General features: G+C 33.8%; 1 protein-coding gene across 2 annotated transcripts; it reads right to left on the reverse strand.

The window, feature by feature from the left end:
• LOC127739224 (serine palmitoyltransferase 2-like) lies at positions 1-27,786 on the reverse strand. Of its 2 annotated transcripts, none has more exons than XM_052250839.1 (13): positions 27,274-27,786; positions 24,916-25,089; positions 23,945-24,099; positions 22,639-22,784; positions 15,199-15,323; positions 14,141-14,234; positions 11,196-11,301; positions 10,471-10,690; positions 7,951-8,077; positions 6,667-6,802; positions 5,202-5,331; positions 4,446-4,531; positions 1-268 (listed from the first exon to the last, which is right to left on the reverse strand). In XM_052250839.1, the coding sequence occupies exons 1-12, from the start codon at positions 27,400-27,402 to the stop codon at positions 4,466-4,468; spliced, it is 1,608 nt and encodes a 535-aa protein (XP_052106799.1). In that variant the 5' UTR covers positions 27,403-27,786; the 3' UTR covers positions 1-268; positions 4,446-4,465. The 2 variants fall into 2 exon arrangements, with proteins under 2 accessions (XP_052106799.1, XP_052106797.1); XM_052250837.1 differs by lacking the exon at positions 1-268 and adding an exon at positions 2,355-2,570.
• Positions 27,787-27,986: the final 200 nt, after the last annotated feature.

A 27,986-nucleotide genomic window follows, 5' to 3' on the forward strand; every position in this document is an offset into this window, starting at 1 on the left:
TAAAAGTCCATGAAGATTATATTTCTTTGCAACCATTGGAAAAAAAGGAAACTCAAATGTTACATATCATTTTCAACAATTAACAAAAACGAAATGTATATGTCATAAACAATAAGCTATTTTTCCTTCCTCCTTAAAAAAGTTTTTGAAGCAGCATATTTGGTTCCATAAACCAGAAACTGTAAAGCCTTTAGACCAAAAGGGTCTCAGTTATTTGGTCCTATATGTTTATCACATCTTTTGTTTATTGTGACGCCTCGTCATGAACCTGAAAACATAATAAACAAAAATTATCGATTAGAAGTGCCGAATGTTCTTCCTTTACAGAATTAGGATATACACTGTGACGTTTTATGGACTTCGTCTTGCGTTTGCTGCCATCTTTAATCTTCAAAAATTAATATCAAAATATGAACGGGAAAACATAGTATTTGCTGTAATTCCTACCACAAATATATGTAGCAGTTAGATCCATCTTTCAAAATGTATAATGCTTTATTACTATATGTTTTACCTTACTATTGTATAATTTATATCAAATACAAAAAAATGTATTATAAACAGAAAATCTGAGCGAAATTTAAATAGCTACAAAATTTGAAACTTAATAAAATAACAAATAATAAACTATAATTATTTGTTTTTTTTCTATAAATTTATATTTTTTATAGACTATACACTTTCTTGTCGCTTCTTGTCGCTAATTAGATAGACCGGGAATAAATGGTCGTATAGCTTTCAATGGCTTAGTTACAGTTATATTAGGAATACGGTAAAGGGATTATCTGGTATAAAGCATCCCGAAAGCTTCGTAATTAAAGAACTTTTCCGGTGATAAACAAAGCTTGATAGCTGCTGATAGTGGTTCGCTGTTAATGTGTCAGATATTTGGAAAATGTTATTTTACGTCCTTTTTTAGTAATATCGTTCATAACAGAGACAAGTATAACTATGTCAATTCCATTGATCGAAGTAAAGTGGGATTGGGACATGAAGATTTAGTATTAAATCAAAGTACTGAAGTACTGAACATCGGATGACCGCAAGTTCTTGTGGATTGTCAAAAGCACTTGTCACAGAAAAAAATCACATCTCTATACCTGAAACTGAGGTTAATGTACAGAGATATTTTTTTTCTGAGACAAGTTCGTGCGTGGATGATGAATAGATTACAGGAAATTCAACCTCACCGTAATAACTATTATATTGTAGTGATACAAATCAGTATACACTGGTTTGTTGTTATATATTATATTAATATAACAGTTACATGTATATATAATTTTCATCCATTTGTATATCATTCTATTCTACTATTCTAATAAGAGTGCAGTGCAAGTGCATGGTGGACACTCTTCTGAAAAAAATCGATTTATCTAAAAGATTGAAGAGTAGGCATTCATATTTTCCCGCAAAAGCAATCTTCCATGCAGTTTTACCGGTCCTTGCCAGGATTGTCGCAGAATGTTCTTGAAATATTCTTCCGCATGCTTTACCATATCAATGAATTTTTACTTATATATATATATATCTAGACTAACGGCAAAACATTTTCATATTATTAATTTATGTTCTAAACAAAAATATTGTTATCAGTATTCATTGAAGAGATGTATTTATAACAAACGATAAGGAATGTTATTTTGCACTCGTTAATATCCGTGTATTTATCATGTTTATAGATCGGTTACAAACCCAAAACGAAAGTTACGTAATGGAAATCTAGGTCATCGCGATGTAAAGAGTATGTAATTGAACATGTCACATGTTACTAATTATATACAAAGTGTTTCCGTGCCATAACATCAGTCTTAATACGACCTCCAATCCATTGCGAAAACCCATTTCAAATGCTGCTGGATCTAACCCAAAAATGTAACATAAAATAAAACTGACGCACAAACATACAGATATGCAAGGAAAAAGATTGGTTGAATGTTGTCTTCTTTAAGTACAGTAACAAATATATCATGCATATTCAGGACGAAAACAAATTGACAATAAACAAAGTAGGATCTGCATAGCAAAGTTGGAAGACCGGGGAGAAGTTGGGAAAATCGACTGCCATTGGAAAATAAGTACATGATGTAAAGAGTCAAAAAGTTAGCCTAAGAACAGGTCAACTACGAATTTCGTTAAGAGTGTTGTTGCAATGGGCCTTGTATATGAAGAAAGAGATAATTCTCCCTATACTTGGGATGGGATTTAATTTACACATTCCGATTGATTATCGGTACGTATTTTATACATCCAGCACAGATAATTGTACCTCCCCTTTTACCATGGCTTTATTGCCGGAGGGTAAAAGTCCATGAAGATTATATTTCTTTGCAACCATTGGAAAAAAAGGAAACTCAAATGTTACATATCATTTTCAACAATTAACAAAAACGAAATATATATGTCATAAACAATAAGCTATTTTTCCTTCCTCCTTAAAAAAGTTTTTGAAGCAGCATATTTGGTTCCATAAACCAGAAACTGTAAAGCCTTTAGACCAAAAGGGTCTCAGTTATTTGGTCCTATATGTTTATCACATCTTTTGTTTATTGTGACGCCTCGTCATGAACCTGAAAACATAATAAACAAAAATTATCGATTAGAAGTGCCGAATGTTCTTCCTTTACAGAATTAGGATATACACTGTGACGTTTTATGGACTTCGTCTTGCGTTTGCTGCCATCTTTAACAGTATGGCAAGATAACTTCTATATAAATTATACTTCACTTTAACCTTATCAGTCTACATGTTTACCTAAATTGTTGTGCAGTACTCCCAAGATAGTTACCCTTCTTAAAAACATTATCATTTGCCAAGTTTATATCAAATATCTTGATTTGGCACGTGGTTGTCTAGCTGTTTGTATTGTTTTCATGTTTTAAATGAACATTACCTACGAGTTTGTCAGTATAATTTAAAGTATATTTTTCTTGGCTTCAAACATTTACAACCAACAATCAATCAATCAAACTTTTAAAATATAATGGTATGAGTGCCAATGAGACAACTCTCCATTCAAGCATGGAAGATTGAATAGTTATTTGTTATAAGCAGACAGTTTATAGAGATATAGGGGGAGGGTTGAGATCTCAAAATACATGTTTAACCCCGCCGCATTTTTTTGCCTGTCCCAAGTCAGGAGCCTCTGGCCTTTGTTAGTCTTGTATGATTTTTAATATTAGTTTCTTTTATATATTTCGGAGTTTAGTATGACGTTCATTATTACTGAACTAGTACATATTTTTGTTTAGGGGCAAGCTGAAGCACGCCTCCGGGTGTTGGATTTTCTCGCTGTATTGAAGACCCATTGGTGGCCTTCGGCTGATTTCTGCTCTTTGGTCGGGTTGTTGTCTCTTTGACACATTCCCCATTTCCATTCTCAATTTTAGATTGTTCAATTTTGTAAAAAAATAAGTCCATAGCATCGCTGATACATTATTGCCTTGCAAGACAATAATTCGAACTCATTTAAACCCATATGTTTAAACTCAGCATTGAAAAGAATGTCAACTGAAAAAGTTATACTAAGGTCGAACAGGAAGACCGATTTTGTTAAATGTTTCGAACCGCAAAAATCATTGGTATTCATTTCTGAGAGAATATACCTTAATGTTAAAAGTGATGCGAAATATACCAAAGGGACATTCAAACTCATAAGTCGAAAATAAACTGACAACGCCATGGCAAAAAAGAACAGGACCAAAACAAAAACAACAGTATGCAATACACAAAATTGAAGACTGAGCAACACGAACCCCAACAAAACCGGTATTAATAAGATTGTTATTTGTAACGGGACTATATGGTAAGTTAGCTAGACAGTCAATGTATTATAAAGGCAAGAGCAGCACTACAAGTGCCTTTACAAGAGCAGGATATGTTACCATTTCGTAGAACCTGCGTCTATGCCAAGTCCTGGTGAAGTTCGTGTTACTCAATTTTAATCTTGTTTAAAAAGGTGCAGAAAATAAGAGCAGGCAATCAAAACCCAATTAATTGAAGAAAAACTGACAAAAAAGATGCGCACAAAAACAACAGTCCACAAAACTTGACACAGAAAACAAAAGATTGAACGTAACTTGTGGTGAAATCAAGTGCTCCGGAAGCGTCAGCAGTCTCTGTTCCACGAGTGACACACGTCGTATTACCACCTCTGACACCCGTTGTATTACTACTACTGACACCCGTCGTATTACCACTACTGACACCCGTCGTATTTCTACTGTTGAAATACGTCGATGATTCAGATGATGACAAATAATGAAATGGATTAATGAATCTTGTCTAACACTTGTCACCATCAAATTCATGTAGTTTTAAGCCTTTTAATTGTCCCCTTGTAATCTTCAAATTTTTTGGCAACAGAAAAAATCTTAATATCATATGCAATATTTATAAAAATCTAAACACAATGATGAAATACTAACATTATCGTTATCATTACCTTAGGAATTGGCGGTCTTTTCAGCATTTCTTTTTTGAGTACTTTATACGGAACATGTCACCACATTCATTTATTATATTCAACGCCTGGAACAAGAAAGTACAAGTGATATGTCCTAATGATATAAAATACAACACGACACACTCAGGTTTTTATAAGTTTTTTTTTGCAATTAAGTCCTCAAAAGAAAAATAACATAGGCGATGTTATAAATTCATGTTTTATTTTCCAAATGCAGGGCATAATAAATTTGAACTGAAAAACATATAATAAATTCAGGATTTAAAAAAAATATATATATATATATTTTACTCGCCATTTTAGTGAATACGCTGGGCAACTGCATGATACTTGTGAAGAAAATTTGTCATTTGAAAAAACTTACAATTTCGTATTCATTATATATTATGATTTTTTTTAAATTATGGTCACCATGGTGATATTGTAGACTTCATAATGACATTCAACAAATGTTAGGGGCCAGCTGAAGCCCGCCTCCGGGTGCAGGATTTTCTCGCTGCGTTGAAGACCCATTGGTGGCCTTATGCTGTTTTCTGCTCTTTGGTCGGGTTGTTGTCTCTTTGACACATTCTCAATTCTAATGTAAGGTCAAAAAGATTATCAAATTTGAAAACCTATCTAATTCAATGTATACAAATTTCTTCGCTATATTCACATAATAGACTAGGTATAGAGACTTATATGCATGTTCCTAAATTAAAACTACCAAAATATACAATATGCAAATATTCGTACCTTGTCTAGCATTTCTTTAGAATGGGCTGCCGATAAACAAAGTCTAGCACGTGATTCTATGATTGGTGTGGCGGGAAAACCAACAACTACAATACCTAGCCCTTTCTCTAGACACGTTCTGTTCATAGCTCTGGAAAATGATACAATTAACAAGTACAATACATATGACCCTTCTAACTCTGGAAAATAATACAATTACAAACTACAAAACCTGTGACCCTTCTCCAGTCGCAGTCTGTTTAAAGCACTTGAAAAAAAACCATTCAAACTTAGAAATAAGATTTTTATATATGTATAACGATAATTAAAACAAAACAAATTAATCTGGAATATAATCAAGAACGAAAAAAAAACAGAGAGATGTGGTATGATTGCGAATGAGACAAATACCGTCAAGAAACCAAATGACGTGGATGTAAGTATGATTTGCGCCTTTCCCAAGTCAGGAGCCTCTGGCTTTTGTTAGTCTTGTATCATTTTTTAATTTTAGTTTCCTGTGTATAATTTGGAGTTTAGTATGACGTCCATTATCACTGAACTAGTATCCATATTTGTTTAGGGGCCAGCTGAACGACGCCTTCGGGTGCGGGAGTTTCTCGCTGCATTGAAGACCCATTGGTGGCCTTCGGCTGTTGTCTGCTCTATGGTCGGGTTGTTGTCTCTTTGACACATTCCCCATTTCCATTCTCAATTTTATGAACTGACAACTTGAAATAAGATTTCCCCTTTTTATTTGTACTGTAAATATTCGTTCCCATAGCTATCTTATATAACCTTATCCGACTACAATACGGTTTAAAGGTTACATGTGACTGGCGAAGCACGCATGATACCAGGTGCTACCTCTCTCAACACACCTGGACTCATCCCATTTTCTTGTCCTACAAACACCGATATCATATGTTCCAATTGTTGTAGCAACAATTCCGTCCTCTTTTCTTCGATTGTGTCATATCCAAATGAGACTTACACCACCGATTTTGCATTTACCACGAGAAACACGACGGATACCACATGCGGAGCAGTGCTTACCCTTCCGGAGCACTTTAAATCAACCTGGTTTCTTGTGGGGCTCGTGTTGCTCAGTCTGTAGTGTTCTATGTGATGTTTTGTCTTTTCATTTTTATTGTAATATTCTCGGTTTTTCTTCGACTTCTATTTTTTTATTTTCCCCTTGGTATCTTCTGTCTTTATTTTTTACAGGTGGCTTATGTAATTAAGGTCTAGTTTTAGCAAGCAACAATATTCCTATATTACCATTCATGTCTGTACAAAATGAGCGTTTGCAATTCCATCATCCAAACTTGTAAATGTTTACCGTGACACATACATTGATCGTTACTTAATATCAAAACGAATATGCACATTGTTACACAGAGATAAAAACAAAATTAAGCATTAAAATCAGTTTTCGCTTATATGTACCAGCCTCTTAAAAATACATGTGTAAATAGTTTTTACTTACGCCACTTTAGATGGTAAAAATATCAGTAAAGGAACTACTGGTGAATCATCATTACCATAAATAATAAAACCGCTTTCTTTTAATTTCCTCCGAAAATACTGTGTATTCCATTTTAACTGGTTTATTCTTTTTTGTCCTGGAATTAAAATGTAACTTCATATATTTTGATTTTTAATTTTTAGTTTATAAGTTATGTTATTTTTCTAAATTAAGATGATTGGTTGACCTTGGATGACTTTGGGTTTTTCTGTTGATGATTTGGTATTGATGCTCATAAACATTTGTATCCATTAGTTAGGATCTGGAAACTTATATTTGGTGAAAGTTTTTTAAAAGAGACAGAAGACACTTAAAGAACAATAAAAATGTAATTCGAAGAAAACCCGGCAATACCACGAAAAACGACAATAATCCACATACCACTTCATAGAAAATTTAAAAAATGGAGCAACACGAACTCGAGCTAAATCCAGGGATGATCTCTGGTGCTCCGGAAGGGTAAGCAGACACATGCAACATGTGCACTGAATTTGTACCATATAAAAATTAGATGTGGTATGATTGCCAATGAGACAACTATCCACCAAAGTTCAAATGAAGTGGATGTAAGCAATTGTAGGCAACCGTATGGCCTTCAACAATGAAAAAAAAACATACCGTATAGTCGGCTATAAAAGGCCCCGACATGAAAAATATGAAACAATTCAACTGAGAAAACTAATGGCCAAATTTATAACAAAACAATTTATGAAAAACAAATATGACAGACATGAACAGACAGTATCGTGACGGTAATTTTTTTAATATTTTTTCCATAATTTCTTATTGTAACAAATTACATAATGAAAGTTGCATATTGGAAATTATCCAATGAAAACTTATAATATTATATCGCGGCGACATAGCCTTTTGGCACTGATGCGACGCAAAGCAATCATTAATCAATCAATCAATTAATCTAATATCACGTTCCTATGAATAGCAGGTCGAAATTACCTACAATTAATACTTTGTTGTTTGTTTTTGTTTGTCAAATTTTCCTTCCAACAAGCCTGTTTAAAAATACAGGATTAAACCAAAGTTACTTAGAGTCGCGCAAGTCAAAACAAAGACAGACAAACAAGGATATAAAAACAGAAGGAATAAGATAGAACAAGTCGAGCCTACACAGTTTGTTGGTATAACAAATATGAAATAAAAAGATACTATTTCAGTTATTACGGGAATTTTCATTTCTAACACGTTAACTCATGTCATTTATTTGGTGTGCTGTTCTAATCGTACCTTCTGTGGTTCCGTCTTTCCCCATTATTATTAACATTGATGAGATTATTTGTTGTGTTACTGCAGGTGGCATAGAACTGGAATACACTGCTGCATGCGAATTAAGTCTTAAGTGATGTATTAATTTCTAGAAAAAAAATATGAATATAAAATCACAGTACAAAGTCAATTGGGACAGACAGATGATATTCTTAAAGACCATTGACATCAGAAAAACAACAACTATAACTTCAGATGGAATACACAAGAGTACACACGCTGAAATGTCTCGCCTGCTTTACTGACCATTGATTTTATGTTGAAAGTCCTAAATATGAAAGATTTACACAAGTATCACATAAACTTAACATGATCCAAGAAAATGAGGTCATGGTCAGATAAACCAAATCGGAAATACATGTACACCTTACAATCAGTCCATACACCAAATATAGTTGACCTATTGCTTATACTAGTAGTTTCTTAGAAACGAACTTAACCATGAAAACTTAACATTTACCAATGAACCATGAAAATGAGGTCAAGGTCAAAGATGATACCTGCCAGACAGACATATACACCTTGAAATCATTCCATACACCAAATATAGTTGACCTATTGCTTATAGTTTAAGAAAAACAGACCAAAACATAAAAACTTTACACTGAGCAATGAACCGTGAAAGTGAGGTCAAGGTCAAATGAAACCGTACAGACTGACATGTACATAGTAAAATAATTCCATACACCAAATATAGTTGACCAACTAGTATTGCACATAATATTAGAAAAAAAGACCAAAACACAAAAACTTAACTTTAACCACTGAACCATGAAAATGAGGTCAAGGTCAGATGACACCTGTCAGTTGGACATGTACACCTTACAATCATTCCATACACCAAATATAGTAGACCTAAAAGGCTATTGCTTATAGTATCTAAGATATGGACTTGACCACGAAAACTTAACCTTGTTCACTGATCCATGAAATGAGGGCGAGGACAGATGAAAACTGTCTGACAGACACGAGGACCTTGCAAGGTACGCACATACTAAATATAGTTATCCTATTACTCATAAGAGAGAAATTAACATTACAAAAAATCTTAACTTTTTTTCAGGTAGTCACTGAACCATGAAAATGAGGTCAAGGACAATGGACATATAACAGACGGAAACTTCATAATATAAGGCATCTACATACAAAGTATGAAGCATCCAGGTCTTCCACCTTCTAAAATATAAAGCTTTTAAGTAGTTAGTTAACGCTGCCGCCGCCGGATCACTATCCCTATGTCGAGCTTTCTGCGACAGAAGTCACAGACTCGACAAAAATCACAACAAACAAGGGGCTGTCAGATTGACAGCAAACCGGATTTTCCTGCATGAAAATGATATTTGCAAACCTGGACCCCCAAACAGGATCAAGTAAAAAATAAATAAATGAATTTTTGTAGGGTTCAGAAATGGAAAGACCAAAATCAATCTTGACCTCCTATTTATCATAAGTGACATGATTTTAGAATTTAAGAGAGTATATAAGGACACACACATTTGTTCAGCAGGGATGGGTAGGCAAAAATCATGAAGTCAATAATGAAAGAAATATGTTTATGAGATTATAACCTTATTAAATATGAAACCATAGAATCTTGTGGTCACTCCAATAACTTTCCAGAAACCCACTTTCAAACGATTGTTGTCTTGTAATATATGCATGGTCGATGGAAGAATAATCGTGAAATTCGAATTTGACCTTCTTTTAGTCACATAAAACAACATATCTAGTTTTTAAAAGATTCCATCAAAGCGTTTTCAAGTTATTGCACGGACACTGTTTGGCAGCCGACCGCCCGCCTCACATCACCAAATTAATAACCGATATTTTCCTTTGGAAATCCGTTTAAAAATGTTAATTTGATGCACCATACGCGCGTTTAGTAGGTTAATATAGTCTAACGTTTAATTTTGTCAGGTTTTATGGACTTTTCCCTTTTTGAATTTACCTTGGAGTTCGGTATTTTTGTAAATATTTTTTTTAACATTTTTTTCTCATCATTCGGAATATATTGAAAATCCAAAAGTAGCAAACGCTATAGAGCGATAAATCTAATTTAAACCGAAAAAACTATAAACACTCGTGCACCACTAGGATAACGTTGTCAACAACAAAAAATTTCAAGTATGATCATCCAAAGACAAAAACCAAAAAAGCCGAATGTCATGAATCCTTATAAAAAGAGGTTTCAGAGTGTGAAAAAGGTAATTAAAAACAAGTCACTGACAATTTACAGAAAACTATCGTGCTCTACAAGTGGCACTCGTCGTGTTTCTGGTCCCAAATGAAAAGGAAACATCTCAAAGACTTTTTAATTTTAGAAGAAATATAATCTTACTTGTATTTGTTTATTTATATGTTTTAGTTTTGCGTTTTCTAGATAAAAAATTGTCCTCTAAAATCCCTTATAGTTTTAGGGGACAAAAATCAGTCCCTATTACCGCCTTAGTTACATGTATTTTATATATCTATATTCATTACCTTATTGCCTGCTATATATCCCCCAGCAGCACCAAAACTTTTGGTAAATGTTCCCATCATCACATCTACGTCCTTTGGATCGAGTCCAAAATAATCTACAACACCTCTACCAGTGTTACCTATAGCACCAATACTATGAGCTTCATCTAAGTATACATAGGCTTTGTATTTCTTCTTTAATTGGAGGACTTCTGGTAGACGTATGACTGAGCCTTCCATACTGTATAATAATACACAAGAGTGAAAATATAAATAGTATGAAGGTAATTCTGAAATCAGTTCAGATGTCATAACTCCTTCACACACGAGGAATAAAAAGAGAAAAAACTGAGCTGTTCGCAACAGGTTACATATCTTTATGAATCATAATAAATGCATGCATTCGCTGATATTCAACAAGTGTCAAATCAAGTGTCACATGACTAAAGCAATGTTCCAAAATCTGGATCCGCCTCAGATAATCATAAAAGATAATCTGGAGACCCACACGTAGCCTCTGGCTGTTGGTAATCGTCTTTGAATAAATAAAAAAATAATTTAAAAGATAACCTCTTTAATATTAGAACAGACTTTAAGATTGTGTGGTGTGCAAACTTTTCAAAATCAAATGATATTAACTGCATACATTTAGTCTTTTACAAGAAGCAAGTAATGTATGCAAACGAAAAAAATCAACAATATGTTTGAAGAAGTCAAGGAATATAAGAAACAGTTTATATCCTTACCTGTAAACACCTTCAATGAGGATGATAATTTTTTTCCAGGGTCGACTAATCTTCGGTCGTCCTTCAATAACAGCTGATTTTAACTTATTCTCCAAGTCTAACATATCTGAAGTAGTATGATATTTAACAGCCAATAGTTTAAGCAATGTATATAATGCACAATAATGTTACCAAGACCAAATCATAAATTTTGTAAAACTTTTATTCATCCTGAAGTTATTGTATGTGTACCACGAAACCGCTTAAGTTATTGTCTGTGTACCACGAAACTGATCAAAGTATTGTATTGTACCACGAAATTGTTCAAGTTATTGTCTGTATACCACGAAACCGCTCAAATCATTGTCTGTGTACCACGAAACTGATCAAAGTATTGTCTTTGTACCACGAAACTGATCAAAGTATTGTTTGTGTACCACGAAACTGATCAAGTTATTGTCTGTGTACCACGAAACTGATCAAAGTATTGTCTTTGTACCACTAAACTGATCAAAGTATTGTTTGTGTGCCACGAGACTGATCAAGTTATTGTCTGTGTACAACGAAACTGATCAAAGTATTGTCTGTGTACCACGAAACTGATCAAGTTATTGTCTATGTACATATGTGCCCCGACACCAATCAAGTTATTGTCTGGGTACCACGAAACTGATCAAGTTATTGTCTGTGTACAACGACACTGATCATGTTATTCCCTGTGTACCACAAAACTGATCAGGTGATTGCCTGTGTACCCCGAAACCGATCAAGTTATTGTCTGGGTACCACGAAACTGGTCATTTATTGTCTGGGTACCAGGAAATTGATCAAGTTATTGTCTGTGTACCACGAAACTGATTAAGTTCTTGTCAGTGGAACCTGATTAAGTTACTGTCAGTGTATCACAAAACTGATCAAGTTGTTGACTGTTTACCGCTTAACTGATTAAGTTGTTGACTGTGAACCACCAAACTGATCAAGTTATTGTCTGTGTACCACCAAACCACTATAGTTATTGTCTGTGAAACTGATAAATTATTGTCCGTGTACCACGAAACTGTTTAAGTCTGGATATCCTATATTCCTACACCCTACTGTTCCGATGCCCATAAGTGATGCTCATAATCCCGACACATCCCATTTGTCCCACAGCTCATTAGTACTACACCCCAATTGTTAGTCCGACATATGTAATTCAAATTTATTTCATACATAGAATCGATGTTCATGTGGTAGCTGTATTTGAACTACCCGATAATTCTGTCACCCGAAGTTTTGACTTTGGAAAAGAAATATAATACTCGTTCCTGCACTTCTCGCGTCCGACGGTAAAACTCTTGTTAAAATGCGGCGTTCGTTTGGATATTCGGGATGTATAAATTCGCAGCCACTTCCGGTCAGAATGGGAACGTTAAATCTGATGCCTCGTGTTGGGCAAAATTTGTTTTGTCCTGGAAATGCGTTAAATATTTGCTACCGATAGTCTCCAATACGGGTCAAACTGCAAACATCGTGTTACCAAAAAAGAGATTGGTGTTACCCAAGCATAGTTACGCCGTTAGTTTCCTGACAACCCACAATGTCATTTTGGACATTACTATTGAAATAAATTAAAAGCTGAATTACTGGAAAGCTTTAGTACAAAATAAAGCGAAAACAAGACTTTATGTATACCAATTCAATGTTTATGAAACAAAAATATGCATTCGTGAAAGTTGGGAAACATCAACTCCTGCCAAACTACAGGCAGATTACCATGTGTCTATGCTATCACAGAAGCTCAAACACTCCGACCTGTATTAACAGAAATTTCGAATCAATTCTCGACAAAACTGTGAACTTTTTATCGGTAACAGCGGTTTGCCGTAGTCCATTTACATGCAATAAATGATTTAAAACTGTACTAAAAAGGTAAAAATTACTTCAAATTAAATCCCGGAAATTGTTTCATATGCACTTTTAAAACTTTCCTGTTAATTGAATTGAAATTTCCTTCTTCTACGTCTTAAAATGTCTAGTAACAGTTATTATCCGTTTGTTTGTTCAGTTAATATGATAATTGATTTCCTGTTTTTGCATATGACTTTGCTCTTCCGCGTATACAGAAATTAACCTTGGAGTGAAGTTCATTTTTAGTTACTAACTCTTACTACAAGTATTTCTCTCCGAATAATTATACCAGGTCTTTGCTAAGATAGTTATTTAGTTGAATAATTATTTATTTCAAAAAGTTTTTTAAATACTATAAAGGAAACTTTGAGGTGTATGACACTGAGTTGTTTTCCATTCGTTCCGTTGGTTGATAGAGGTTATAGCGTTTGATTATGTCAGTTTTTGTGGAATTTACTTTGAAGTTCGGTACTTTCATGGTCAAGCGTCTGTTTAAAACTATATATCATGCGAATCTCTCAATAGGATAAATATATTTGGTTTGTGCGATCCTTACAAGGTTTACATGTCTTTAAAACAGGGTTCACCTGACCTTGACCTAATTTCATGGATCAGTCGGATCAAAGTTAAGTCTTTATCTCAGATACTATCTTAGCAGTAATCAACTATATTTGGTTTGTGGTCGTCCTGTCACTAGAGTGCTTTTAAGGCGAACATAATCGTCTTGTACGGTTCATCCTACATTTACCTCATTTTCATAGTTCATGTGTAAGTAAATAGATTCCGGAAATCAAGCTGGTTATGCTCTATTTTATATTTGAATATAAAACATATAACAGCGCTGTGGTGAAGTTAATTGAAAAAGAAATGTTCTATCCACTTTGAATTGTCTTCTCTTCATATTCTTTATATTCTCCTCGCTTGTGTTGTCATTCCATCGTTTTGGACTGCACTTGTTATACCTATTTAGTTTTTATGTTTGTTAAGAATTGACGCCGAGCATACGAGATGAAAGTTAGTACAGAGGGTTGAATTTTTCACATAAAACTATTACATGTTTATTATTTATTACTTACTATTATGCTTAAAAGTTCTAATTGAAGCCCCTGATAACCTTGCTCCTAAAATTAACGAGCTGTGATTTAGTTCGTCACTTAAAATAAGACAACCCTGAAATGTTAAAATATACAGTTGTTTAAACAAACTTCGGATCATTTAATTTCTAAACTCTAACTGAAATGAACAAAAGGCATTGTGGGGTATACGTCTATAAGACAGCAACACAAATAATAAAAATGCATTTAGAGGTCGACAAAGTCTACAACAATAGAAAGGTGGCTTTATAAGGTGTCAAATTTTAAATTGTCCCTAATCTACAAAATCACGTGTGAATAAATCAATCAAAAACTATGACCACCAATTTCTCTAAAAATATTTGGGATCCTTTAGAACTTCAGATGACTTTGACATCATTATTTGGACAGAATTCCCTTGAATTAGTAGTGACAAGGCATTTACAAATAAGTTAAATCCAATACTACTGTATTACACCTATACCCTTTGATAACAGAACCAAAACTGCCTTCATTCCAGAGAAGGTTATATCTCCGTTCTGATCTGCCTTCTTCAATATCCCTATCATATAGGCCTCTTGTAATGAATAATATGTTTTCTAAATTGTGAGACACTGCAGTTTCCTAGCCATGTTTTGAGTTCTTGAGGAAAGAATCAGGTTTGATGCAGATCTCATGTCTACATTTAACAACTAAAATGTCCTCAATTCTTTTCTGTTCGGTAACTCCTTTGACCCGTTCCAGAACCCATTTGTTGGAAAGACAACTTATGTTGTTATTTTAGTTATTTTTATCATTTGCAAAGATATTATTGACCAAGCCTTACAATTACTTTCGTCCTGAACATGCATGAAATATTTGCCACTGGTCGTTCAACAATCAATCAATTAAAATTTCTTTTCACAGACGATACTCAATTTAGTTTAAACTTCTCAGTGATATTTGACAAAAATTTAAATGAAAATTGATCGATAATAAATCTTATTTTGATTTGATTTGTAGAAATATGGTCCATAGTTATGTTCAGGATTACATGTATTTCAATATTTAAATATGCTTACTTTTCCTACTAAACACGGAATGTTCATTGAATTGGTAGCAAACCCCATTGGTATGGTTATGGCTGCCTCCACACCTAAGAACTCCGCTACTAATGTATCTAACTTCTTATGAATATCCAGGTATCCTAAAATATACAAAACAAAAGATGCGCTTATTCATCGATGACCATTTCCTAAAAGGGTGTCACGAGCGATAAAACAAACTTTGGAGTACACGCGGTCGATTGAGGGTTTCTGGTCTGTCGCATTCTAAACGCAAATTGAGCTTGAAAAAAAATATGTTTTCTTTTGATTTATAAATGTATGTAAAAAGTCAGGAATGCGACTGTTTCTCTTAGTCGCCTGTTAAAATAACTATCCAATGATCGAATGATATTACAATTACCATATATGGATACTATGTAATTGGGATCTTTACAGGGGATATAGGATCATATTCCATGTCAGTATTTTATATCTGAGAGATATAGGGCACTGACAGGGAATATGAGCTCATATGAGTGTCCTGATTTCAACATTATATACCATTCTGGTCCTCGTTTTTGTTCACAGGGTATATTTCAGATATTTCAAATATTTCACTCCAGTATAATATAAGGAGATACATAGCATGCGTCAATAAACTCAACGGTCATATCAACGTTGTAACCTTATATATAATACAGATGTATGTTGGTCATGGCAGCCATCTTGCTTTTAAATACATCTTAAGCTAAATCACTACAAAATAAGGTTATATTCTTGTTATTTCTTAATGTCAATGTTGACACTGAAAAGTGAAAATATATTAATACAAAATATATGTAAAATCAAGAGATATTCGTTTTCAAATGAAATCTAAATGGTTGACAGGGGTGTAGAAATATGGGCATCCCTGGACTTCTGCTGACGGCGGTAAAATCCTTGATAAAGTGTGGTGTCCGTTTGTTGTGCGGGATAAACAAAAACGCAGCCACGTTCGGTAAGAATGGGGACATTAAATCCGATGCCTCGTGTAGGGAGAGCGCCGCGCTCTTTGTACGTTATCTCTTTCAACAACTCTCCTAGGGGTTCGTAGGTGGCATGTTGCTAGGCATAATATATGCCCTTATCCAACATACCATTATTTCCAGTAGCAGTCCAAATGTCCCATCTTTCATCCCGGTCAGGCTTACTTGCAAAACCAACGTACTATATTAATTGTTAACTTGTTCTCGTCCTTAATATCCATGAAATAATTGCCACTGGACGTTAAACTGGTAACAATCAATCAAGTGAAATGTTTGAATGGTCATATTTCAACAACAAACGTCTGGACAAAGTTTTTGTAACTGTATATTACTTCCTTAACAACTAACTTTCAATGAATAACGACTAATTTGAAACCTTGTTATTTTTTTAATAAGATCAACCTTATTATGATTGATTGATTGATTGTTGTTTAACGCCACTTTCAGCACTATTGGCTATGTTGTGGCGGTCAGTTTTTATTGGAGGAAGCCGGAGTGCCCGGAGAGAACCACCGAGCGCACCTGTCACGTGCGGGATGGGGATTCGAACTCAGAACCTCAGTGTTGACAGGCTAGTGATGCAGTAGTTGAACTACTTAATCCACTCATGTGAGTAGCCATCAGATTTCCAGGCTTATTTGGGTACCTAGTCTTAATTTGGACTTTTTGCATATTTATTCTGTACGTACTGAAACAAAACACTCAATCAAGCGTATATGACTTATTTATTGAAATAACAATGAAATGAGTGTTTTTGAATATTGGCTAAAGACTGAGACTCAGTATTCGAGGTGGACTGGCTATTTGATTCACGAACGTAATTTTATAATTCATAAAGTACAAAGTGAATGTATTTGTTTGGTGCTTAGTAATCTCCAACAACATATTTGAACACAAATTTTAAACAGTTCCTTGGTCCTTTTAATTGAATGCAATTTAAACTTGTTGTAATGAAGTTAGTATACAATTTGCCTCAATGAAAGCATATAGTATTTTTTTTTTTAATTTGTCTTTTAACTCATGTTTCTACCATACATAGCATGTGAGGCGTAACAGTTAATATTTAGTTTACAAAGGGACATCTCTTATATATGTATTTGATAATGTACACTCGTTCTTAAGTTATAATGAAGTTTTAATGATTCTATTATATACATTACGATAACGTTGTCAGGTCATTAAAGATGGCATATTTTGGAATTAATATTGATTCACTCATAGGGTCTTGAAAAATCAAAATCAAATCAAAGGGAAAGGCGATATGGAATGAACAAATAGAAAAGGCATCAAAGCAATCAAAAAATGCATATAAAGTATGGAGGCAACATGGAGCACCTCAAGAAAGAAGTAACGAGCTCAAAATCAAAATGACAGCGGCAAAAAGAATACTTCGAAAAGCACAAAGACAAGCTTATGCCTCTCAGAGAGAATCAACAGCGGGAAAAATTATGAAAGCTTCAAATGCAGACACACAACTTTTTTACAAGCTTATTAACATGCAAAGAAAAACACCACTTACTAACACCAAGATACTGAAACTGAATGAAAAGACTGCAGAAGATGGACCAAGCATAATGAACATTTGGCAAGAACATTTCTACAACTAGCTACGCCAACATTAGAAGAAAATTTTGACACTGAAAAGCTAGAGCTTGTAGAAATACAAAACAATATAATAGAATCCATAGAAAGGGAAAAAGGTCAAGGCATTGATCATGTCAATGTAAAGGAGGTTGATAAAGCTATAGAAAAACTTAAAGCAGGAAAAGCACCAGATGAGGATGGAATTTCGGCAGAACACTACAAATATGGGATGGATGAGTTAACTCCCTTTATAGTACATTTGCTAAATTTAATTTTAACATATCTGGATGTACCAATCTTCCTAAAGACAGGGATTCTTACACCAATCCTAAAGAAAGAAAAAGACAAAACATTACCATCTAGCTATTGAGGAATAACTGTGACTAAAACCTTTGCAAAAATATTACAAAGTATACTGAAGGATAGAGTTGACTCTGTATTTAATAACATACAAAACTCATTGCAAAGAGGCTTTACAGAAGGAGTATCATCACTATGCGCAGCTTTCCTCACATCAGAAGCAATCGAAGAAAGTAGGAAATTAAAGATACTGATGATTTTAATAACTCTTGATGCAGAAAAAGCATTTGACAAACTAAACCATGAAATACTATTCAACAAGTTGTACCATTATGGAATAAAAGGAAAACTCTGGATACTACTGAGAAACATGTATAAAGGCATGAGCATTAAGGTCAAATGGGAAGGTCAATGTACAGAAGATGTAATGGTGTTACAAGGAGTTCAACAAGGTGCAAAACTATCTACAACGCTATATAAATGCTACAACAACGTCATACTGGATAGCATTTTAAAAAGTGGACTTGGAGCATGTATTGGTAATATACAAGTCCCTGCACCCACATGTGCCGATGACATTGCTGTCCTGGCAAATAGTACTGCAGACGCACAAGGAATATTAGACATAGTACAGCACCATACAAGCAGAGATCTAGTTAAAATCAATCCAACTAAATCTGAAGCGGTTTTATATAATGCAAAAGGCTCAAACATAACAACACTGCAATTCGAAGACGATGACATCAATATAACCAATGAAACCAAACATCTAGGTATCAAAAGAAACGAGCAAAACCGGGCAAATATCTATGAAAGAATAAGAACCGGTAGGGCAACAATATACAGCCTTCTCGGAGCCGGTTTACATGTCAGAAGGGGATTCTCACTCATGGTCGCATACAAGCTATGGAGAACATATGCAGTACCAAGAAGCATCTACGGACTTGAGGTGATGAACTTACTTGCAAAAGAAAAGGATATGCTAGAACTGGCAGAGAGAAAAATCCTCCGACAAATTCAAGGGCTTCCAAATAATACAGCAAATATGGCTGTCTATACCCTGGTAGGAGCAGAACCTATTGCCATCACATTAGACAAAAATCTACTTACCTTCTTCATGAATATTGTTCGAAATTCAGGAACCACAGAATGTGAAATTCTGCGTCGACAAATAGCATTCTCAGACCAAAGAGGAAAAGACTTTATCAACAGAGTGGAAAAAACTCTATCAAAATACAATTTGAAATCTAGTAGTTACTACATAGAAAAACCACTTAAGAAAATCGAATGGAAAAGACTAGTAGGAATAAAGATCAAGGAATACTGGAAAAATGAATGTCACTATGAAAAAATGGAAAAAACATCACTTAAATACATAGAGATACAGAACAATCCATTAAATGAAGCACACAATATATGGAAAAGCGTAAAAAACAATAGTAAAGATGTAAAGGCAGGAGAAATAAAAGCAAGAATAAGTACTCAAACGTACATATTACAAGCCAAAAGAGCTAAGTTAGATCCGAAAGTTAACCCGATATGTACAATCTGTGAACAGGAAAATGAAGATCTGGAACATTTTATTCTACGCTGCAAAGAATTGGAGCAAGTAAGATCTAAATATTGCTCAAAAATAGAACAGACAATGGATGAAATCGATACTTCAACATACAAGAAGATCATACAAGAAGGGAATTTACTGCAGCTCATAATGGACTGTACTAGCAAGGACATAAACTGTTACTCAACTGTGTATGAAAACATTGAAACTCTGGCTAGAAATATGTGCTACGAGATGCACATGCTGCGCACAAAAAGGATTAAAAACTTGAACACAAGTACAGTATAAGTAAACTTTTTTTAAATAAAATAGTTCCCTACTTTACCATCTTACTATTTTATGACGTATTAGGACCTAAATTAAATAAAAAAATTTGCAAAGTTTTAAGATATCCAGTTACCTTTAATGAGTAATGATAAGATCCGAAATAAGGTAACTTTAAACTGTGAAGGTAAACTTATGTATATATGATGAATTGTTCTAAACCCCAACCCTTTTACATAAGTCCTATAAAATAACCTTCTCATTATAAATTCTGATGTACGTATAGCACCTTTAACTAACAATTATAAGAAAGTTTAATTTAAGACCACTTAAATTCTAAATTCTTATTTGTAAATATATCCAGTTCTTACTTAACTTATTCTTACACTTCAGCACATTATGAATATTATTTTTAAAATTTTATGATGACAATCCTATGAATTAGTTATAATATTAATTTTTAGTAATTATTATTGCCTAAATTCAGTCATCTGTACATAATTAAATGCTTCCTTATGTTCTAAGGTGTATATAGTTGCTACAATTATACCCTATGGGTAGTGCTCCACAATTAATGGAGGAATATACAAGAAACTAACTAACTAACTTTGCATGGGAAATAAACACATTTGTTCTAAAACCAGTTGTTGGCATGATACGGGTTATGTTCTTCTCATATATTTTATGACGGTATGATACTAAACTCCTAACTGGAGGGATAGTGCTTGATTTTTATATGATGAAGACATAATCTTTCAATCAGTTTAATTGAGGTCTGGAGTTGGCATGTCAGTAACTGCTAGTAGACTTTTGTAAATTTATGTATAATTGTCATTTTGCTTAGTTTCTTCTGTTACCTATTCTGACATCGGACTCAGACTTCTGTTAAACTGAGTTTTCTGTGCGTATTGCTGTGTGTTTTTTTATTCTACATTGGCTAGAGGTATAGGGGAAGGGTTGAGATCTCACAAAACAAGTTTAACCCCGCCGCATTTTCTGCTCTTTGGTCAGGTTGTTGTCTCTTTGACCCATTTCCATTCTCAATTTTATGTATATAAAAAATCAATGATTTTGAATTTTGCTTATCATTTTATACAAATAATTTTTACTTCAGAACTTATGTACTTGCCAGCATTATTTTGAAATGATGAAATAAATGATTCTATTAATGAATATCTATAGAGCAGATAATTTTGAATTTTGTTTATCAATTTATGCAGGTTCAATTAATTTTCACTTTAAACAAAAACGGAAAACTTCTTTAGAATTTATAAAGTTGCCAGGAAAAAACCCAAAGTAAAATTTAATACCTTCTTCACAAATACTTCGAAACGACAATTAAACATAATTCAAATGAATCTAGAGGAAATTGGAGGAATTATCAAAAAACAGTTATAAATTTGTAAATGATTAATTCACTTTCAATTTATGATATATTATTTTTACCAGGCTTCAACTTATGAAGTAAATTTTATATTAAATCTACCATGCAAACATATATTCCTAGGATAAATGTATAATACTGTAATAATCTTTTCAATTTACTTATATATTGTATATTATGGGGATTTGAACTCCTAATATTTCATCACATATCTTCACTTCGATCGTTTTATATCAACTGACTGTCTTTTCTCATCTCTTAGCGTCCGTCTTCGTCTTCCTTCGTCATCGTCCGTCGTCCGTCGTCCATAAACTTTTACAAAAATTTCTCTTCTGAAACCACTGAGCCAAATTTAAGCAAACTTTGCCATAATCACCATTGGGGTATCTAATTTACAAAATGTGTCCATTGCCCCCACAACCAGCAAAAAACGAGCAAAAATGTTCAAAATTTATCTACCTACTGTCCATTTCCATCAAAATTGTCAGACGACTTCTATAGGAGTTCTTGCCCTTAAATAACTAATTTTAACATTTATTTTTCATTTTTGCCCATTTTCTTGAAAATTATAATAGATTAATAGATAGAGAGCAACATTAAAGGACAATTAATCAGCAACACAAGTTCTACAAATAGGTCAAATAATCAGCAACACAAGATCTATAAATAGGTCAAATAGGTCAAATAGCCTAAATCGTCAGTCGACTCCTTATTGCAGTCATTGCCCTTTAATATAAAAATAAGCAGATGTGGTATGATTGCCAATGAGACAGCCATCGACAATTTCAAATAAAGTGGATGTGAGCAATTATAGGCAACCGTACGGCCTTCAACAATGAGAAAACCCATACCGTATAGTCGACTATAAAAGGCCCCCAACATGAAAAATATGAAAAAATTTAATTGAAAAAACTGACGGCATGATTTATAACAAAACAATTTACGAAAAACAAATATGACAGACATGAACCAACGACAACCACTGAACTACAGGCTCCTGACTTGGGACAGTCACATAAAGAATGTGGCGTGGTTAAATGACGACTTCATGTTGATGTTTATGATTAGTTCTCGGACTTTAGCTAAAAGCTTAAGCTTACATAAATTTCATATTTGATGCTAAAAAGCATGCATCCAGAACTTATATAAAAATAAACGTTTACGTCCCCATACATTTGACGTCACGTTCATAGTCTCTAACATTACGCTCTACCTCCATAAGCCTGGAAATGTCAAGGCGGGTCACATATATCTAAAGACGAAACAGCTTTTTTTAATTCACTGGTTCGCCTATTTTCTTTTATAAGTACCCATAGTACCCCTTAGATTCACAGCAATCGTTTTTAAATCAAACAAACCTAGTTCCTGTCGGCTTCCACAGGAAGCAATACCATACGCGTGTGTTGTTTTTGCAGCAGCTTCAGCACACGGTCCTTTACAATCAGAGAATCCCAAGTAGTTGTAAGATCCTAAATTTATCACGGTGTGCTTTTTACCTGTTAATCTAAGAAACAGATACAATAATAAATTGTTGAATTAAAGACAACAGAGAACTTATCGTAAAGGTTGTTTTTTTAGGGTTCGTATTTTGTTTGTAAAGTTGTTAAGTGAGGGTGGTAAAGGGTTATTTTCGTGCAACGTGTTTTGCCATTTTTATTTCACGTGCAGCCGTAAAAAAGTTACGTTATTCACCGTGTTTCGTGAAATGGGTAAAAAAATCAACGTGCAAGAAATTTTTAATTGTTCGTTCATCGTGAAATAGCAATTTTATTTCGCGTTCTTCCGTGCAGATACCCCCCTTTACGCCCCTCTTAAGTGTTTGTTTTTCTTTCAATTCTTTTCTATAAGAAAGCATATAACCGACTACAGAAATAGCATATGTTTCATACAATCATAATGTGTTCTTTGCATACGGGCATATATTATATAAAATTCATTACAGATGCACCATAATATCATTGCAATGAATTCTCGATCCACGAGGGTATCATTAAATTGAATGCTTCTTTCGGAAGTTTTATTCTGATGTAATAGCGTTGGTCGGAGCGCTTCGTACTTAACATCGAGTGCAACCAAAAACTTTACAATTGGTGCTTGCTGCGTCTCCGCTAAGCACGCGGTATTAAGGAGTAAGAACAAAGACTGGTCGACCGGCTCGGGGTCAGAATAATGTGTCCGGGTAAGGTGACATGTCATCCTGTGGACTATTACCTTGTGAACTAGCACGTTAAAAATCCGGCTCTAGTCGGTCTAGTACAAAGCAGGGTCAATTTTCATATTACATTAACATAATCTCGTCCTGAATATGCATATTAATTTGCCGCTGAACGTTAAGCAGCCATCCATCATCATCATCATCTTCGTACTTAAGATTTGCGCAAGGTAAACGCTTTTGCATTCCTATAAAACTAGAAGCAGAAATGCAATGCTTATAATTACATCTTTATGTTAAAACTATATGAAATTACGAGGGTCATATTAAAACATCACCTGATTGTTGTCTACCAATCAAAATAATGAAATTCTTATGAAACATTTATGAAATGGAATTATTTTGTTTGTTTTTTAATGCTTGTTATTATAAACGTTGAAACATTTACTTTATCAAAAGAGACTCGTTGTTATACAATGCAATAAGATTCAGAATAACAAAACAGAACATACTCGCAGCCCCACCAATGATCTTTTGATGTCCTTTCTAGGACGTCCATTGTAGCCCCTGGTACACTACATATTGGTCTGTTCCAGCAGTCACGCACCCGCCGGTATAAATTTCGTGTGTAGAAACTTTCCCAGCTTTGAAATAAGGGTACAAATCCCTGTAATAAATATGCATATGCTACATCTAGTGCGCATGTAGTGTGATTATTTCATAATCGATTCAATTCATTATTAAAAATGATGTCCAAAACGCATGAAATATTTGCTATTGGATAAGTCTTGGAAATGGAAATGCAGAATAAGGAAATTTTTTTAAGTATTATATTTTTTGTGAAAATTTCAATATTTATAAACTGTAAGTGTATATATTTATATTTTAATAATGTTGTTCGTTGACCTTCTATTTTATCATGAATTTTATATTGCAGCGGTACATGTGCCGGTAAAAAAAATCAAGGAACCTCCTCGGTGGTTGTTTTAAGGTCATGCAATCTAAATGTTTTGGTCTTTTACAATTTTGAACATTTTATGTTGATGGCAGATTTTTGAAAGTCTCTGTTGAAACGAGGCCGCTGAATATACCAAGAGCGGCGACCAAAAACCATATGTCGAAGATTATATTACCCAACCGTTTCAGGTAAAGAGGACATAAATGATTGTTCATAAGTTTTTATTACAATATTAATTTCATCAAACTTTGATGCAGTTTATAAAATTGTATAGTTGTGTCTTAGATTTATTGATGTGTTAGTGGAAATCTAGTCGTGTCTTTATTAAATCCTGCTACTAGTATGTTGTATTTCAAAATCCAGGTACGTTTGTTGATTTTAATAGAAAAACAAAGGATATGGGGTATCCATTTCATACACCTTTACGATACCTTATGATGAGTACAATATGCAAGAATTCTCACTGCATACAAAAATGCACAGGTAAAACAGAATATTGGTCTAATTCGTATATATAGTACTAACTGGAAGTTTGGGTTCTGTACAAGTCTTTTCTTTTTCTAATCCAATACTTCGTAAAAAGTCTCTTATGTGTCCAATAACTACCATTATTCCATAAGACAGATAAGTCAAAATCGCTGCCACGATTGGTGTCTCTTCAAACGTTTCATCAAAGGCTATCTCATGATGTGACGATACCTGTAATTTTATTAATCAATTTTACTAAAACAATAATGGTTAAGCTAGTCAAAAGGACAATCTAATTAAAATTCGTTATGCTCATATGCATATGACTTCGACGAGTACGCGATTTCCGATAGATATAACTTTTAATCAAATTGGTCAAAAGTAGTATTTGTGTCTGACACTTTTGACACAGTCACGATTTCTCAGTAACCCAACATCTATGTTTTGTTCTGCTAAAAAGTAACTACTCTTATTTATTTAAAGTCCATCATTTATACGTGAGGGTCTGGATGGGGTCCAGTCTAATTAAAATTCATATCTATATTAACTCGCTTGCTCGTACAGAGTATAACGAAATCAGAGAACTATATTTTGATTAGATTGGATGGGGTCCTTCATTTCTGTAAATTCTAAATTTATTAGGTCATTATTTTTTCTCTATTCTTTATTTTTTGGGTCTATTTTTGCCTATTCTTTATTTATTTGGCCATTTTTTGGCAGAATTGACCTATTATTCTCTATTCTGCAAACCCCATCCAGACCCTCATACGTATGTGTGATAAGTTTAATACGTAAATAAAGTATACAATTTAGTCATGTTCATTGTTTATTGTTGTTTTTATGGGTTGTTTTCGTTAAGTTTTGTGTTTGATTGTTTGTTTGTTTGTTTTGTTTTGTTTTAGTTTGTTTTGGTTTGTTTTGTTTATTGTTTGTTTGTTTGTTTTGTTTTGTTTTTGTTTTTGTTTTTTTTTGGGGGGGGGGGGAGGGGGCGTCTGCGGGAAGGTAGATGCAGTGGGAAATATAACAGCTTTTGATATGTATGTTAAATACTATTATTAGCTGATGATCTCTTTTTTCAGTCGTCGTCAATTCCGTTCGGCTTGAATTAAGGACACCACTTGGCGATTGACAACGAAGGACTGTACACACAGGCACTTTTTTTCTGACACAAGTGCCTGTGACAGTACTGACACAAATCTTTACGGGACAAACTAACATTAATTACAATATAAACAAGGAAAACACTATCGACAGTAGCCTAGACCGTCTATGGTCAACTTTAGATTTGACGTCTTTTACTTATTTGTGTCGTTCGGTTGCTGTCTCAATGACGTATATATCTATTTATGGTCATATTTATGTGGCAAACTTGGCTCCACATCAGTAGATTCAATGCAACATAATCGGGATGAAAATGAAATTTTAACTTTATTAAATACGACATCCAACTCCTAGAAGACCGTTCACGTGGTTAAAAATAAATGTTGTTGAGGATTAAGTTTCAACCATATTTAAGGTTTGGCGTACTATTCTTTGTTTATGTAATATCAAATTACAACACTGGTTATAGATGGGTTTTTTTTATTCTGTTTGATTGTACATGATACAATTCGTAATTTATTTTTTGACAAGGAGAATAGAAAATGCGATTTGGAGTCGGAAAGTCAAGGAAGAAAGGAAAAATTTCATGACACTTTCGATTAACATCTGTTTTCATCGACAAACACATTTTTATGATTTTTTTATGCTATGTATATGTAGCAAGTGTATTTTAATTTCCTATTTTGCCTTATAACTTTCAAATTTGTTCGTTCTCTCTTTTAACTTGTATACAAAAATGCAAACAAATATTGAACCAACTATACACTATATAACAAAGGCCCGACTATGGGGTTGAGTGGTTGTATTATTATACTTTCCATTGGATTTAATTTGAAATATATGCTACTTTTGTCTACTTTTGTAAAACCCGACACACACACATTTTCTCTGTAAGAATATATGTAAAACTCCCTTATCATGAATGCAAATTATTGTATTGGAAAAGCCTTTTTGTGGAGAAGGGGGGGGGGGGGGGTATTCAAATATGGAAATAGTTACATCCTTCTGTCGATCATCGGTCCTTAAAAGAGAAGAAAATTGAATTGGAAATTATAAAAAAAAATATATATTCACAGTGGCGGATTCGGGGGGGGATAGAGGGCGTAACCCTTTTTTTTATTAGAAAAAATATCATTTCTAAGCATGAAATCAACCAAAATTGTTTTGATATATATACCGTTTTCGCTATGCCCCCACCCCCACTTTTCAAAAATACTGGATCCACCCCTGTTCAATCCATTGGGTACATCAGCACTTTCCTTCCTATACATTGTACGTCTGGTAAAACAAAGTCTTATACTAGTATCAACTAACCTTGATGCTTCCATCACAGGTATGTCCATTTTCCTGTGGGTACTTTCCATTATATCTAGAGATTGTTTCTCCTTCTTCATGGTGAACACAACGTTTAAACAAAGATCCGCTTTCATTTTCCTGTTTCATTTCTCGTTGTTAGCGTGTTATGTAAACTTCTGTATAACCGTCCTATATATGCACACGTAAAGCACTTCATATAAAGTGAACTTAGGCATAAAGAATTTCAAAAATACCTTTTAGATAAGTTGTTTTGTCTTCCATCTGGGCGTTCACTCAAACATAACAATTTCTAGTATCATTTGACTTAGATATCTTTTTTCCGTAAACTAATCTTACACGTACTGAATAGTTATCAAATTATACGCACTATTAAATTTTGTGATATTACGATCACAAAATCATGGTTGTTACGTGTCGTAAACTATAATGATAATTTTATAATGTTAGAAATAAAGGTATTATTTTTAATTCGTTGAAAATCTTTTAAGTTCGAATACCTATTAGAGGTTAACATTAGGGTCGTTCAAACGTCAAAGTTGAAACAATCGATCTCAGGTGGTTGAGAAGGTAAACACTAAATAACAATACCTGATAATCATATGAGGAATGGATTCATCCGTATAGACATTTGCATGAATACTTAAATACATTAACAATATAAAGTTATGACATGAAATACAAACAATAAAAAAGAAAATTGGATTATCATA

The sequence above is a fragment of the Mytilus californianus genome, unplaced genomic scaffold (assembly GCF_021869535.1).
Source record: "Mytilus californianus isolate M0D057914Y unplaced genomic scaffold, xbMytCali1.0.p SCAF_4, whole genome shotgun sequence".
Taxonomy (NCBI): domain Eukaryota; kingdom Metazoa; phylum Mollusca; class Bivalvia; order Mytilida; family Mytilidae; genus Mytilus; species Mytilus californianus.

Excerpts from the sequence above, each read along its gene's own strand:
- LOC127739224 (XM_052250839.1), bottom strand. The coding sequence starts at position 27,402 with ATGAAACAGGAAAATGAAAGCGGATCTTTGTTTAAACGTTGTGTTCAC. Across the intron at positions 22,785-23,944 it reads GATCATTGGTGGGGCTGCGA|ATTAACAGGTAAAAAGCACA; the intron begins GTATGTTCTGTT and ends TCTGTTTCTTAG. Across the intron at positions 11,302-14,140 it reads TAGAACTTTTAAGCATAATA|ATATGTTAGACTTGGAGAAT; the intron begins GTAAGTAATAAA and ends ATACTACTTCAG.